Here is a 16,889-nt window from a genome sequence, read left to right as displayed (position 1 = left end):
CTTTAAGTAGTAAGTTATACGTCATGGCTTTTCTATTTGTTTCAGGTGACTAGATTAAGGAGATTAAACTCAAAAATGTATTCCTTTATTCTTTGCGAATAACATATAGTTCTAGGTCACTTTTCATAATTTATTTTGCCTCTGACACTCCCACTGTATTACCCATGTGTGGATGCCTCAACAGTCATGTTTTTCCACCCCACAATCGCCCCCTAGAGGTATGGCATGTTCAAGCCAAGCCCATCATTTTTAATGAACTCCCCTTACAGGCCAGCTTGGTGCAACCTCACCGCATTTGCCGTTCCCGTGCTCATGCCACAAACATTTTCCCTTGTAAGCAGCATTTGCCCCTTCAGTATTATGTACAGTGTCCAAATGGGGTAATTATGGGCTGAATTAAAGCACCAAACAGGGGAGAGAAAAGGGCTTTGACATTTTTTTAATGAGGGTCTTTTCTTAATTACAGGTAAGCACATCGAATAAGGGAAACCACATGCATTTTATATATTAATAGCAGTGGGACATTACATCAAATCAGGGATAACACACACACACGCATACAGTAAACACCATCTGTTGAAGTTTAAAGGATAGGTACATATTGCACGCAGACTTGTCAACAGCCAGTATTATTAAGAAAAGTATTGATTTACTCATTTTTAAGGCACAGTGTGCAAATGGCAATAAACAAACCTAACAGTCTCCGCTGTAAGGTCTGTGAGTGTATGAACTCTGCTCAAATCAATTCCTTTTTTTCCAATGAAAATAATTTACAATTTCACGAATGGCACTCTTTACATATACTGTACCGGTGTCAGGCAACAGACTCTATATCGTAAACAATAGCAATATTTATTTGTATTTATTAAAAGCACTACTGAAGCTGTGACACGCTCTTTTCTTGTTGAAAAAGAACAGGATGTTCAGTTATCAGATACACATCTCCTCCCCCCTGTACAGCTCATTGGCCCTGTTTTGGGGTGTCCTTCTCTCCAGGTTCTCCCTCCCCACTCTCTGTGATTTGAGGGGCAAACGGTCCCACCAGCCAGTTGAGGGGGGTGTTGTTGAGAAGGTATTCTGTCACGCCATCCAGAGAGCGTTGAACCTGTGAAAAAAAGACAACAGACTAAATTCATCTAAACCACACGCTGCAAAAAACATAAAGTCAATCTCAACATGTGTTTTAGTGTTATATTTAGACTTAAAATCTTATTTCTATTACCTTTTTGCAAAATAAGACATAAATATTGCCAGTGTGGTAAGTGTGTGCCAGTTTACCAAGAACAGACTGTTTGTGACTGTGTCTTAAAGGCTCATTAATAATGGACCTCTGTTCTGTTTGGCAGGCTAGCTCTGCAAGAAACTGAAGGCCGTCTGTGCCCAGCGCTTGGATTTGTTCTGGCTACAAGGCGGAACAATATGCAAATGGAAAACATATGCAAATGAGCGTATAGTAGTGATGTCATAAAGTTACGGAAGTCCAAGCAACTTATTTAAATGTTTAGACAGTATTAGACAGTTTATTAATACGGTTTGTGTGGATTTCTTTGGAGACTGTGCACCTTGATACTTTCACAGTGTATTTATAGCACCTACAACTCCTTTATAATCCACGTAGCAAGGGAAATCTTCCACAATATGGGACCTTTAAGTGAGACAGAAATGAGGTGTGGCCATGCAGGTCTGTACCTGTGCCAGGTGGAGTCGAGTCTGCTCCAGGATGTGGGGGGACAGGGTGCTGGTGCTGCCCAGGGACGAGTGCAGTTCCCTGGCCACTTGACGGGCGTTGGCCAGCTGCTCCTGCACGGTTCCAGGGAGCCCCTGAGCGCTCGACACCACCCCGGAGCATGCGGACTGCACCTGCCCACTGAGACCCCGCACCATGGAGAGAGCTCGCCACTCCAGCTGCTGGAGAGACAGGTGGACAGCATGTGGTGTGTGATACTGACAGGGTGCTTATGTGCGTATGGGCTCATCGGTCTCACGCACACACACACACACACATACACATACACACACACACACACACACACACACACATGCACACACACATGTACGCAGACAAACACACACACACACGCAGACACATGTATGCACACACACACACACACACATGTGCACAGCACAGATACATCCATGTACATGCACACACACGCACACAATGTCATTCCATCATCTCCAATATTCACATTGCTAGATTTTCCAATCACAACATTACATTCACAAGAACAGGTCATGCCAACTTCACAGCTCAACACAGGACCGCAATTGTAAGTGACATCATACTGGCAGTGAGCTCTGGATAGCAATCCTCATTATTTGGAACAAAAAAAAAAAAAGAGGCAAATCTCCAAATATATAATATTTAAAACCTGCTAAACTGGTTGAGTATGTAAAGAATACATGCAAAATAATGAATTAAACCAGCAGTGTTCACTCCTGCTACAAGGGTGCCGTAGGGTATGCAGGCTTCAGTAGTGAATCAGAACTTCCTTGCTCAACTGAAACAGCTGATAGCATGGTTTCCTGGTTTCCTGGGTCTGAATCGGCTGCTGATTTAACCCTTTGAAGAGCAGGTTGTCTTGGAATGTTGCCGTTTGCCGTTTTCAACATTCCATTCAAGTCAGTGTTCTAGAACTCCATTGCATTCAATTACCAGTACTGATTACGACATCGGAATGTCGGAATGTTCTAATCACAGATTTGCACCTTCAAGGGTTAAAATGACAACAAACATTCACCTTACACGTTAGCTAAGGCAGTTCAGCTGCAGCTACCATAAATAACTGAGGACTGAATCCGAGGCCTCTCCTACCTCGCCCTGGTCGCCCTCACTCTTCTCGTCCTTCTCCTCCGCCTGTCCCTCCTTCTCTTTCGGCAGGGCCTGCTGCCACTCCGCCCAGCGCTGCATCAGCTGCTCCGGTGCCCCCCCCAGCTGAGCGTTGGCCGTGGCCAGGGTGGAGCGCGCGCCCTCCAGCAGGTCCAGGGTGCTCCCGATCTGGGCCACGGCCGCGTGGGAGACGTCCCGGGCCCGTCGGGCTTTGGCCAGGGACTGCTCCAGGGCGCGCTCCTGCACCTTGGAGGACAGCTTTCCCAGGCGCACGAAGTAACTGCTGGGGCTAGAGCCGCCTGCCGCCTGGACCACGGCCTCCGCATCTGGGGCAGGCTCAGCCAGAGCGGCTGAGGAAGAATGTCCAGGGAAGAATGTGTCACCATGTACTGTTTTTAGATTAAACTTAAACATCCACCAATCGTTTTAGCCTGCTTTTTATCTAACATAGAAGACCAACACTGGAGCCACAGACAAGAATAGCGGCTACACTCAAATCGGTGCCACGTTAGAGGTTCACACCACAAGGCCTGAAGACCTGAAGAGGGTAGATAGACTTTTTTGCAGTCTGTCTCACCAAGTGATGTAATCCTTAGTGATGAGTCTTAAAGTCTTGTTTTTAATCTCTCAAGCGGTATATTAGCTTGTTTTAAGTTACTGTTTGCTTGACAAGTGAAATTTTCTTACCCCGTAGGCAAATCTCGAAATGAGTCAAACTGCTTGAGCAACATTTTTTGTCGTATTTACGAATAAAAGGAAGAGATATAAGAATTTAAGTCTAAATTATTTATAAGACTAAAATATTTATTGAGATATTTTTTGGTTTTTGCAGTGTAAGCTGTCAATAAAGTACAGCAAGACATTGCTGCTTGAAATGAGCCCAGGGAATGAACACACATACAGCACACTGAACACTGCTTCAGCTCAGTACGTGTGTTGACTTGTGTGTGTCCCTAACAAATGAATAAATACATAAACGGTACTCTTGTGAACATCTGCTCAGATGAGCACTGTTTGCTGATGCTTAAAGTCCCAGGTGTCTCTCAGTGTCTCTGAAGGAGAAAATAAACATCATCGCAACCTGAGAAAATCTCTTAAGTACCCTGTTCAGGATTATAAGTGCAATGTTAAATGATCCACCACTGCACTGAAAAACCCCAAAAAACAAGTCAATCTTAACAAGCGTTTTTCGCTTATATTTAGCCTTAAAATTGTACTTTTACTGCTACTTGCTAAGACGAACAGAATGCCAACTGGGGGACACAATGTGACTAATTTCAAGATGTGCCAAAGGGATGACATTTTCACATGACAAGCGAAAAATAGCTTAAAACAAGCGAACGAATATGCTGGAGACAGACAGCTACTTGAATTAAAAAATATATTTCATGTCTCAGTACAAGACTAAAACACTTGTTGAGACAGGTCTTTTTTGCAGTGTCTTTTATATCAATAAAAAAAGCAGTATCAATAAAGCACGAAGTCGATGAAAAACGGTGCCGTTATGCGCTCATGACCAGTTATATCTGTGCACAATCCCGCAGGCAGATATTTTCAGACTGTCCTCCTGAGCAGAGAGTAAGATTCATGTGCAGCCGACAGGAGACTGCATTGAATATAGACGAACGACACGGTTTTTATGACACCGGGTTAATGCAGCCATATTTTTACAGCGAGGAAAGAAAGACATTTCGCCGATTGTACTGACAACGCCGAGAAAAGATGCAGATCGACTTCCTACCGCGCTGAGAGGTACACCGCAGTGACCTCTTAAGACACTTGATCTTATCTGATGGTTCGATGAGCCTGAGAGGCCTGAATCACTGGTGTTATCATCCATCACTGCTGTGGGGAGCAGCACTAGTCAGAGCCTGGGTCAAATACTAGACGGGCACAGAGGTGCAAAATCCAGGTTCAGCGAGAGTGGGGGGAAAAAGTATTTTGTTCCAATCACCTAGGTTCGCTAATTAGCACAATTCTTCAGCCAGGAGGTAGAACTAATTAGTGAAATTAGCCGGCTGAGCTCATGGGTGAAAGAAACGCATGAAAGGACTTCTACTTACTGAGCCTTGGACTTTCCACCTCTGCATTTAGAAAACTTTAAAGTACAAGTAAAAACCGATGCAGGTTCTTAAACCGCTATTTTTACCAACGCTCAGAACAAAATTCACCTCCTTCGTGTGCATTTTAGCCACCAACATGAAAATGAAACATGAAGATATTAGAGATATGCACAGAATATTTCAGAATGGTACTCAATTATAAGGATTGGTGGAAGGATATAGATCCCAGGAGGAATTCACACCCAGAACAGCACAGTTGTGTGTTTGGCCCAGGTTAGGCTCCCAGATCCGGCCTCACTCACCCAGTTCCCTCTCGGACAGCGGAAGGTTCTGGTCCACCCAGTCTTCAGAGTGGGTCAGGGCAAGGCCCATCCCGCTGCTGACCATCTGTCCCACGCGGGACCCCATAACGGTGCTCAGGCCCCCGCTCACCGCGGACCGGGTCATCTCCACGGCACCCATCATCACCCCGGTAACCGCCTCCTTAGCCCCGGAAACCGACTGGTACACCTTACCCACCGTGTCCGACATCACCTGGAGAGAGAGAGACACACCATGTACACCACCTGGAGAGACACACACCATGTACACACACCATGTACACACACCATGTACACCACCTGGAGAGACACACACCATGTACACACACCATGTACATACGCCATGTACACCACCTGGAGAGACACACACCATGTACACACACCATGTACATACGCCATGTACACACACCATGTACACACACACTCACACACACACATAAACACATGCACCACACACACACACAAACACACCACACACACCCCATTTACACACCCCATTTACACACCCGCCCATACACACACACACACACACACACACCATTTACACACCCGCCCAGACACACACACACATAAACACATGCACCATCGCACACCACACACACACCCAAACACACACACGCCATGTACACACCCGTGCAGACACACACACACACACACACACACACAGACACACACACACAAACACACCATTTACACACCCGCCCAGACACACACACATAAACACATGCACCATTGCACACCACACACACACCCAAACACACACACGCCATGTACACACCCGCGCAGACACACACACACACACACAAACACACACATACACACATACACACACACACACAGCATTTACACACCCGTCCAGACACACACACACACACACAAACACATGCACCCTCACACACCACACAGACACGCCATGTACACACCCGCGCAGACACAAACCGCATACAAACCAAACACACACATTAACACATGCACCCACAACACACACATACACACCCAAACACACACATACACCCATGCACACACCACACACACACACACACAGCAAAAACGCTACCATAAAGCACTAATATTAAAAAGCATAATTCATTTTTATAGTTCACACCCGGAGCTCAGACTCAGGATGATAATACCACTGAAGCTCTGTTATTTAATATGTTATGAATATTAACATTTGCAAGATGAAGGATTTTATGTTTTTTCTTTTTTTTGTTTATTTGTAATAAAAACTGAAAATTAAATAAAAATTAAAAAAACCTTCCAGCGCACTCAGCATATGATAGAATACAGCTGTGGGCTTGGCTGAACAGAAGTTTATAAATGTGTTTATTTACACAATTATACAAGTTGCCCAAGAGTACAGACTACAACATAAGGTTAGACGCTACTGTAGGCGGACAAGGAAGCTCTGAGGATGCAGTGCTTTAAATAGCCACAGATATACTGACACCCTGTCAACGTAAGGTAACTAATTAGCTTCTTAGACAATGTTAGGGAAAACTTAAAGTCAGACAGAAGAAAAATGCCGTGCAGTTCACTGCAGAAGCCAAAATAGTAAGTCAGCCTCAGGAAGTAATTTAGTTTAATTTTTGAAATATTATTTCTATGTTTTTTTGTTTTTTTGCTAAATAAGACAAAACACTTATTCTGGTCTTCCCCAAACCTACGTGTATGCCTTATTTACAGTCACTGGTGATCTCACCCTGAGGTCAGGGATCAGCCAATCACATCTCACCTTGTCAGCAGGCTGATGGAGGATCGGAATACTCTGTTCTGCCTTGTCCAATCCCATCATGGCATACTCGTTCACCACAGCAACTTTTCAGACAGAGAGAGGGAGAGAGAGTGGGGAGACAGAGGGAGACGTATTATGCCACTTCGATAATCTTTCAAAAGTTCAGGATGTGCTTTGGTAATAAGCCAATAACAGTCAGTTCCTTCCTTTGTGTGGGCGGAGCTCCAGCTGGAGGTGGTAAATCAAGCCAACTGAAACATAAAACTACAAACTTAAATTTAAGTTTAAATTGGCTAAAAACTACTACAGGCTACTCACAAATCAAAATGCATTGCATTATACAGTATCACGTCTTATTTGATCACAAATTTTGTCTTGTAATGAGGCTTAAAATCTTTTTTCTCTCAAGTAAACAATATTAGCTTGTTTTAAGTTTTTTCCTTACCCCATAGGCAAATCTTGAAATCAGTCAAACTCACCTCATTGTCAAAGCAAAAAAAAGTAATAGAAATAAGAATTAAGTCTAAATATAAGACAAAATACATGTCAAGATTTAAGACTTATTTTTCCGGGTTTTTTTTGCAGTGCTATGCCCAAATAGACCAAATCTCACTGACAGACCACAGTGACTTGAGACAACGGCTAGTTATTAAGTTATTAAGATTGAAGATCATGTGATGCACACAAGCGTCTGGTCATCACTTCCCCGCAGGTGCGACTCACTCTGTGGCTCCAGTCTGTCCAGCAGCGGTTTGGACCCGGAGGATGCCACGGAGCCCAGCATCTGAACCCCGCTCTCGGCCACCTCCATCACCCCCTTCAGCAGCGGCACGCCCTCCTTGGTGGTGGTGTAGGCGCTGGACACCATGCCGCAGGCCGAGCTGACCAATGGCAGGCTGCCCAGCCGTGACATCACACTCTGCCACAAAGAGAACCTTTGTTCACCTCAACCTACTAGCAGGACAAACACCTTAAGGGCCAATCTGACACGAGGACTGTAAATATCTGCTCAATGACCTTCTGGATTAATCTGACACAATTTTTAGGGCCATTTGGGGTGTAATTCTGTCATAAATTATCCTCAAATAGCCTTCATGGTCATTCTGTTGCAATAATATAAGCGCAAATAGACGCGTCTTTGACAGCACACTATTTAAACACAGGGAAGGTTTAAAATGCAGACACTTCGCGGCGGCAACTTTGTTGTACGTCGCTCTGGATAAGAGCGTCTGCTAAATGCCATGTAATGTAATGTATTGTACTGTAATGTAATGTCATGGTCTCAAGACACATCTATTTAGACTGTACCGTGACTACCTCTACTCCCTGCAGGGTTACCCCAATCGACTGTAGTATCACACTTCTAGCACTGTCAAGTTGCACTTTCATCTTTGTCTCGCACTTTTATGTGGCACATGTATCTTCATCTTGATCTTGTAGCTCTTTATCATATCTTGTAATCCTGCCTTCTTTCTTGTTTATGATTTGCCATAACTTTATTGACTTGTTTACCGTGTGAACTAGACTTGCTCCTGGCTATAGAAAGCCATTGCTAGGAATTGTACGTCACTTTGATTAAAAGCATCGGCAAACTAAATGGAAATGGAAACTGAAAATGCAGATAAAAACCAGAATGGGTGAGGGATTAGGCCAGGGATAATCAAATCTGGCCCTCAAGGCCAGTGGTTCTGTGGGATTTATTTCCTACCTGATAGTTCATTGGTTGAGCAATGCTATTGATTCGGATCAGATCTGAGTATCCCTGGATGAGGCTCTGTTTATGGGCGATAAGTGGATCTTACCTGCTGCTCCATGGGTTCAGGTTCCTCCACAGCTGCACTGACCTCCGGGGTCTTCTCTTCTTCCATCATAGTCGGATAGCACACTGTCTGATAACAGAACGTCGGGACCGGAGAGAGAACCCTGTCAGAAATATTCTGCTTTCAGAGATGAAGAACAAGACCTTGCAGATGAACAACTACACAGTGCTGATGTTGCTTTGGTCTTCCCCGGTCAAAAGGAAAATGTGTCTTTTTCTCTTTCGACAACGCACCAGGCTTTCCTACTGGAAGTTTTGTTTTGCTGTGGGCCTCCTAGAATCGTCACCACCTTTCATGCCAATAGCAACGGCCATGGCTGTGTGCCTGACAGGTTTGCCACTCTTGATGTGAGAAAGCTAGCCTGAATTCCAAGCATGGGCTTTACCAATAAACCAATGGCTACTCCTGATCAATCAGGATCTTCTATAGGTTGGGCTCCAATTTGAGGTGGCGACTTAAGCCAGCTCAACCACTGACCGATAACAAGGGACACCAGCTCATCTGTGGTACGTGACCCAAAATGATTTCAGTGTGCAATGCATTCTAAATCCTCATGGGGCGCTGTAGGCATTCGATTGGCACAATAATCTCACTAATTATGCAATTAGTGATCAATTGTATCCCTCGTAAATGTTAGACTGTAACACCAGATAGAGGGTAGAGTTAGGAATCGGGACGCAAGGTCAAACAAACAAACAATATTTGAGTGGCATGAGCCTAAAGGTTGAGTCAGTTGCATTTGATTTAGAAGTTATTCTTGTGACACTGTGTGCCTTGTTGCCAACCAACTGAGAAATGAAGGCCAAACAGTCAAACATTCAGTCAAAACATTCAGAGACATTTCTGGAGTCTTACAACACTCTAAGGCAGGGGTGCACAATGCAGTCCCTGAGGGCTGATTGGCATGCTGGTTTTTCTGAAACCGATTACCTTTGTTTTAGTTTTCAGACGGCTCCATAAACTACGCTGGCTCCCTCCTGTACTTGAGCACAGTAAAGTCTCTCGGATACACTTGCAGTCTGCGGCTGTAGCTAAACACAAAAGTCAGATCACGATGTGGTTATGATAATTAAATAACTAAGAGCAGAAGTTGGGACGAAATCCTGAAACGGATCGGCCCTCGTAGCGCACCCCCTCTCTAAAGAAACCACAGTTCTTTCAAACAAATTATTGGAACACAAACAAGGCACTGCATTGATATTCAGGGAAATCTGGAAGAGAGACAAAAAACTGTTCCAAATATTGTGCAGAAGGCAAAGTGATACTTGTCCATTCCAATCTTCTCCGCTGTTGCAGAAAGATGTATCACTTCCAATGGACAAGTATGCGCTAAATACAATATGCATTTTTTAATGTGTACTACACTATATAGGTCTACATCTGGAACCTTATATTGGAAAACATTGAACAAAATACCCTTCCACATGTTCAATCTTCTGCTCGCAACTACATCTGCTGGGAGACAACGGCATATTTTTATGCACATTAATGGTGTCATAAGACACTGTTAAAGAATGCAGCAGCCACGACTCTCAAACCGTTCCAAATTGGACACCAAGTGGTGAATAAAACATGAATTGAAGTTATTTTCTCTTGAGAATTCTCATAAAAATAAAAATAAATAGTGCGAGTGGGGTGGTGGAAATAGACGCGTCTTTGACAGCACACTATTTAAACACAGGGAAGGTTTAAAATGCAGACACTTCGCGGCGGCAAATATCGGCCTAATGCGTGCGGGGGGATTTTTTTTTAAGTGGAAAGCGCAGTAACAAGGGGCTCAGCTATCACTTTATCGGCGGTTCTGGCTTAAGCATGCACTGGCAGCGAGATGGATGACAGCCGAAATAAAAGTGGGCCAAAGGATCGCTGTTATGAGCCTGGACTTTACTCTACTGTGCGTGTCTGTGTAACCCCATAGGCTGAGGACAATTTTTCTTCTGGCTATCAGATAATGAGGCCGAGAGAGAGGGCAAGGCATCAGATAAAGCCCTTGCAAGAAGTAGCATAAATGCCGATAGCAGAGATGGCAGCAGATATCGATGCAAAAGAAAAATGAAAGGCAAAGTATAACAGTATTGGAATTACTGTCAAAGGCCAATGCAACTCAGACAAACTCTGTCACCATACTGGAAAGCAGTTTGAGATCATGAAAGGAAAAAATTACAAATGTAAGCTATTATCATTATCATTATTTCCCTGCAAATCAGTTACCAAAATAATAAGTGTGGTATTTTTCGTGAATATGGATTTGATACAATGTACATAAGATATTAGCTTGAAAAATAGCCCAGACCATTCAAATACAAAATAATAGTTTCAGTTTCCGCTTTCAAACGGATGCCGTCCTGGAACGATAATTACACTAAGCACGAGCTCGGATTTAACATTCTGAAATGTAAGCAAGAAGCACGCACGGACTATTGTGCCTTCATACTCCAAAACGGGGCAAACTTAATCTGCGGGGACATGACCTCTACCAACTGAACAAGCACGCAAGAAACATCATTCACATGAACGAATCTGTAGTTTTCTTGTTTTTTTCCCAGTTTACTTTTACTACGGAGGGAGGGCGTGTTCCCGTGCGTTCGCCTGAAAGTATAAAAACTATCAATTCGAAACTTGAACTTGAAATAAATTAGCTAACTAGCCTATCGTTTGTCGGCTATCAAAAGTAAATAACTTAGCGAAAGTTAGTTAATTCACCCAATTGCTCTCACTGCCGCGTTAGTACGCAGCATTAATTACGAAAATCGAATAAGTAAAAGATCACGTCAGTACCCAACTCGCTATGCGAACGAAAAGTAGGCTACCCTAGTTAATGTATGACTTTGTTTTGAGGTTAAATACGTTTAGCACAATAGCGACACACACACACGACTGTACATAGACTCACTGTAGCACTGTTCCAATCGAGACGTCCTCCGCTGACCTGCGCTTCCGGACCCCTCTGGACTAACAGGACCTTATGTCCTCGTCACTTTCGCAACAATTGCACATGGCCGTGAAAGGCGGGTCTGTCAAAAAAGTTGCGGGAGCTAGCCAATCACTAACGGCGACAACGTGAAGTAGTCGTCATACACGAAATTAAATAATTGCATACACCCACTGAGCACTTTATTATGTATTTATTAGACTTATTTTTTAGACTTCTACTGCTGTAGCTTATCCACTTAAGAGTTATGGTGCGTTGTGTGTTCTGCATACCACTGTTGTAAGGTGTGGTTATTTGCATTACTGTCACCTTCCTGTCAGCTTTGACCAGTCTGGCCATTCTCCTCTGACCTCTCACCTTCACCATTCTTTGCAAACGCTAGAGACTAATGTCTATGAAAATCGCAGGAGATCAGTAGTTTCTGAGTTACTCAAACCACCCTGTCTGCCACCAACAATCATCCCATGGTCAAAGTCACTTAGGTGACATTTTCCCCCATTCAGATGGTTGATGTGAACATTAACTGAAGCTCCTGACCCGTATCTACATGATTGTATGCATTGCACTGCTGCCACACAATTGGCCGATTACATAATCGCATGCATAAGTAGGTGTCCATCCATCCATCCATTATCTTAACCCGCTTATCCTGAACAGGGTCGCAGGGGGGCTGGGGGGATGGAGCCTATCCCAGCATACATTGGCCAAAAGGCAGGAATACACCCTGGACAGGTCGCCAGTCCATTGCAGGGCACACACACACCATTCACTCACACCTATGGGCAATTTAGACTCTCCAAACAGCCTAACCTGCATGTCTTTGGACTGTGGGAGGAAACCGGAGTACCCGGAGGAAACCCATGCAGACACGGGGAGAACTTGCAAACACCGCACAGAGAGGCCCCGGCCGACAGGGATTCGAACCCAGGACCTCCTTTCTGTGAGGCGGCAGTGCTACCCACTGCACCATCCGTGCCACCCATAAGTAGGCGTAATAAAGTAAAAATGTTCCTAATGAAGTGCTTGGTGAGTGTAAATCACATTAAGAAATAAAATTACAGAGATTGCATTTACACATTCATACATTATATTACTATTATTAATGAATGATAACTTAGAATAATGATATTAAAGACATAGAGTAGCTACATAGAACTAAAACACTCAACACTCAACACAAATGATGAAGAGGGTGTGATTGTGATCAGATTCATTCATTTTGTTGATGCATATTAACTGCTGGGCCTAAACTCTCTAAGCCTTGAAACAGAACATTATAGTACTTTAAGGGTTCATTTGGAAAATGTGTTCCTTACAGAACAAAAATTTACCCCCACGCCATTTCTGAAAAAAAGATATTGAAATCTATGGAAAGTGCTATCTGTAATATGAATAGAATCCTCACCGACTACATGGAATAATAACAGTTTTGAGGCGATAAAATGTTAATGAAACATCTGCTCACACTTTCCCAGTGCCACTGTTGCAGAGGCCTACAGAGTATTGGAACGATATAACATTTGGGTGCTTGAAAGGTTGCAAAATGATCCAATACATTTTTAATATTCACCGCAGCTGTTAATATAGTTACAGACCTCCACTTCATGGCTATGACATTTTTTGAATTATATTTCATGAAATTTAATTTCACTTTCCTGTGAAGTCCTACTCACTGTACATTTCGAATATAACTCGGCCGACAGGTGAAGTTACAAATGCTATACAGAATAAATTATAAACATGCAGTTTGGCTATACAAAAAGAGATGATAAAGAATGTCTTAATTTCATTAGTATTTGTCTCAATATTTACCATTTCATATTTAAGAATTTAGCAGATGTTTAGCAGACATTTTAAGATGTATTGTACAGAGCTGGATATTGAAGCAATTCAGGTTAAGTAGCTTGTTTAAGGCTACAAAAACAGTTTCCCACCTGGGGATCAAACATGCACCGTCTTCAGCACTACCCCAGAAGTAACATCTAATGGAATTATATATTATAATAATTTGTTATATAGCTCACGCTTTTATCCAAAGCGACTTACAGTTGATTAGATTAAGCAGGCATCAATCCCCCCTGGAGCACTGTGGGGTTAAAGGCCTTGTTCAAGATCCCAACAGCTGTGCTGATCATATCATGACTACACCGGGGCTTGAACCACCAACCTTCCGGGTCCCAGTCATGTGCCTTTGCCACTAGGCTGCAGGATTAATGTTGGTCCAGTTTATTCCAAAACTGCACCATCTCCTCCTGATGAGGACGTAACCAGGGCCTAAAAACTCCTGAGGGCAAGAGACCCTGAAGTGGGTGTGCGGTGGGTGGGCGTGGGGGGTTAGGCCAGGGTATCCTCAGGGCATGCTGTACACATGCTCCCAGATATAGGCTTACATTTGAGAAAACGTTAACCACTAGGCCCATTCATTCAACTCATAAATGAATTGGATATAGGCTTTGGAAATGGACATGGGAAAAAATATCCATGACCTCTGTGTCCTCAATGGCCGTTACAGTACAGCCCTGGTGCTGGTCCAAGTGGGGCGATCATACCACCACTTGGGCCCTGGATGACATGTCCTTGTCACCTGTTCCAGTTGAGAGTTCGTCTTGTGCTCGCATGTTTTTTTGTTTTTTTTGGAGTGTCCCCTGCGCCCGTCTGTGCACCTGTGTTTTCCCCTCCTGTTGGTCGTTCATTCTTTCGTTCGACATTTGAACTGCATCCAAAACAACTGTTAGCAATGTTATTGCTTGATGTTATTCGTTATTGTTTTGGCAGCCGTCCACGCCACTCGTCCATAACGGGGAGCCGATTTTAATTTTAGTACTGCAGAGGAACTAGCTATTGTTCCTTACTGGATGCGTACTGCCCCGCGGCTCCATATTATGGAAGGAACACCGACAGTCTGCCCTACTGTTCTGATATTCGTCTCATTCATTTCACGGATGTAGACAATGTCTTACACATGTCGGTTGGCTAATCTTTGGCTAGCGCGTAGGGGCCGTTCCCGGGAAACTCCGCCAGGTCTGTTAGGAACTCCCAACGAACCCGTGCACACAATACTGATTTCAGCCCGGAGAGACACTGAGTCACTTGTTCCACTTGGATGCAGTTATGATTTCTGTGGATATCAAAACCATATGAGACCAACTACTCACCGACGAGATTCAGCCTGCCAACAACAGACATTGGTTGTGGTTTTCATTGTAAACACAAGGGGGCAGTCGCGACTCATATAGATCTTAAACCACATGACTTCACTGCCGCCCTTATCGAGGAGATACGACTGTCAGTTTATGATGAACTGTTTACTCATTATAAAGAGAGCGAAGCAGTATTACCATAACACTTTGTTTTTATATGATATCATTATTTGTTCGTTCCCAAGTTATTAAACAATGAAGAAAAGGAACGCATTAAATGTGCAATTTCTATGGTCTAGGATTAGTCTGAAGGTGAATTTATGGAGCAGAAACAGATAAGAGATAATTACATGCAAATATGCACAGTTGCATTGCCTGTACATCTCGTAAAAGTGGTGGCAATCCAAACAAAAAATAAAAGTTTAACCATTTATACATCACCTCTTTTATACAGGACAAATCACCTGTTTTTTTTTGTTTCATCCACCCATTATCTTACCCGTTTACTCCTGGTCGCGGGTTAGCTGGCGCCTATCTCAGCATGCATTTGGCGAGAGGCAAGAATACAAACAGGCTCGTTTATATTTTGACATATATTTTTTATATTAGCCCTGATTTTATTTCACAGTTCACATGCTGCTGATGATGATCCATCCATCCATGCCTTTCCCAGCATACATTGGGCGAAATTCAGGAATACACCCTGGACAGGTCGCCAGTCCATCGCAGGGCAGCTGCTGATGACGATGATTATTATGAATATTGTTATTATGAGTAGTTGTAGTAATAGTAATAGTTATTCTATGGATATGACCGAGGGAACGTGAACACACTGGACGGCTCAGAGTGTGTTGTCCCAGTACTTTCCATCACAGCATTATCTCAGGTCCTTAAGCTCCTGCTCCTCGTCGATTCATCAGGAGTTTGCAATGCAATTTCAGTTGTTAAAGAGTTTCCGTTATATGGGTTTTTCCGCATTAATGCAGCCGCCATTAAAACAAAACTCTGGGGGAGCCTTATGCTAATATCCTATCCGGAGCTGTGGGTGACTGTTTCCGCAAAGCTGTTTCTCTCAGCTCTTGCCATGAAATTAATTTATATTCATATTCAGGATCACCAGTCAGCAAAATAAATAAATAAATCAAAATAAGTAGATAAGTATGCTCGGAATACCAATGTGCGCATAATCAGACATTAGTGTGACGGCGCTCTGTGGGACGTTTCTCTCGCTTGTATGGAGTGCTGGGATCGAATTCTGTGTTTCCTTTGATGTTTGGAAGCTGCATATTCTCCGTATGGGTGCCAACTTTTTTTTCTTTTAAACTTTTGACTGAGGTCAAAAGCAATGAAATCTACTACCACTGGGGCTCATGAGTTTGGTTCGAATCCCGTGTGTAACACTGCATTTTCAGCATTAATAAACGATGGCCCAGTTACTACAGTGGGAACCCTGATACATACAAACATGTGGTGAATGTATGGAGGATAAGCCATTGAAGCAATTTTGGGGGAAACACTGTTTGTCGTCTCCATTCCTCAAGACTCCACTGGTCTTGCTTTGTCATTTTACTCTTTTTAGTTTTTTGTGGCTTGTGGCACCATTACATTACATGTTATTTATCTGACGCCTTCATCCCAAGCAACTTACAGTTGATTAGACTTAGTAGGGGACAATCCCCGCTGGAGTAATGTGGGGTTAAGGGCCTTGCTCAAGGGCCCGGCTGCACGGATCTTATCGTGGCGGGGATTGAACCACCAACATTGTGGGTCCCGGTCATGTACCTTAGCGACTAGGCTACAGGCCGCCCCTGTATATCGACCTACCTGAGTGTATTAGGGCTCCTATTCTACAGGCTGCCATGAAGCACCATTCACAGCTTATACTTTAGTCAAACCTTAACTTGCTCATTCTTCACACATTGCCTTAGGCATGTACTGAGAATTCAACCAGGAAGTAACCCTGTGGCCTGCAGTGCTGTGCACCGAGCCTATTCCGGAAAGATTAATGTGGTAGGAGCTGCTCGCAGCTGGTATTGTATTGGTGTCATT

At 43.6% G+C, this 16,889-nt stretch overlaps 1 protein-coding gene across 5 annotated transcripts; it reads right to left on the bottom strand.

The window, feature by feature from the left end:
- Window positions 1-423: 423 nt before the first annotated feature.
- plin3 (perilipin 3) lies at window positions 424-11,787 on the bottom strand. 5 transcript variants are annotated; one of them, XM_061240261.1, is made up of 9 exons: window positions 11,662-11,752; window positions 9,699-9,799; window positions 8,751-8,871; window positions 7,672-7,867; window positions 6,949-7,031; window positions 5,196-5,427; window positions 2,816-3,180; window positions 1,690-1,908; window positions 424-1,105 (listed from the first exon to the last, which is right to left on the bottom strand). In XM_061240261.1, exons 3-9 carry the CDS (start codon window positions 8,817-8,819, stop codon window positions 962-964), a joined length of 1,308 nt encoding a protein of 435 aa, XP_061096245.1. In that variant the 5' UTR covers window positions 8,820-8,871; window positions 9,699-9,799; window positions 11,662-11,752; the 3' UTR covers window positions 424-961. The 5 variants fall into 5 exon arrangements, with proteins under 5 accessions (XP_061096245.1, XP_061096249.1, XP_061096248.1 ...); XM_061240265.1 differs by having other exon boundaries at window positions 1,690-1,905; XM_061240264.1 differs by having other exon boundaries at window positions 8,751-8,837.
- Between the last annotated feature and the right edge of the window lie 5,102 nt (window positions 11,788-16,889).

Source organism: Conger conger, chromosome 4 (assembly GCF_963514075.1).
Source record: "Conger conger chromosome 4, fConCon1.1, whole genome shotgun sequence".
Lineage (NCBI taxonomy): Eukaryota > Metazoa > Chordata > Actinopteri > Anguilliformes > Congridae > Conger > Conger conger.
This window is presented reverse-complemented; position numbering and strand designations above follow the sequence as displayed.

Excerpts from the sequence above, each read along its gene's own strand:
- plin3 (XM_061240263.1), bottom strand. The coding sequence starts at position 8,819 with ATGATGGAAGAAGAGAAGACCCCGGAGGTCAGTGCAGCTGTGGAGGAA. Across the intron at positions 3,181-5,195 it reads GCTGTCCGAGAGGGAACTGG|CCGCTCTGGCTGAGCCTGCC; the intron begins GTGAGTGAGGCC and ends ATTCTTCCTCAG. Across the intron at positions 1,106-1,689 it reads CTCGACTCCACCTGGCACAG|GTTCAACGCTCTCTGGATGG; the intron begins GTACAGACCTGC and ends TTTTTTTCACAG.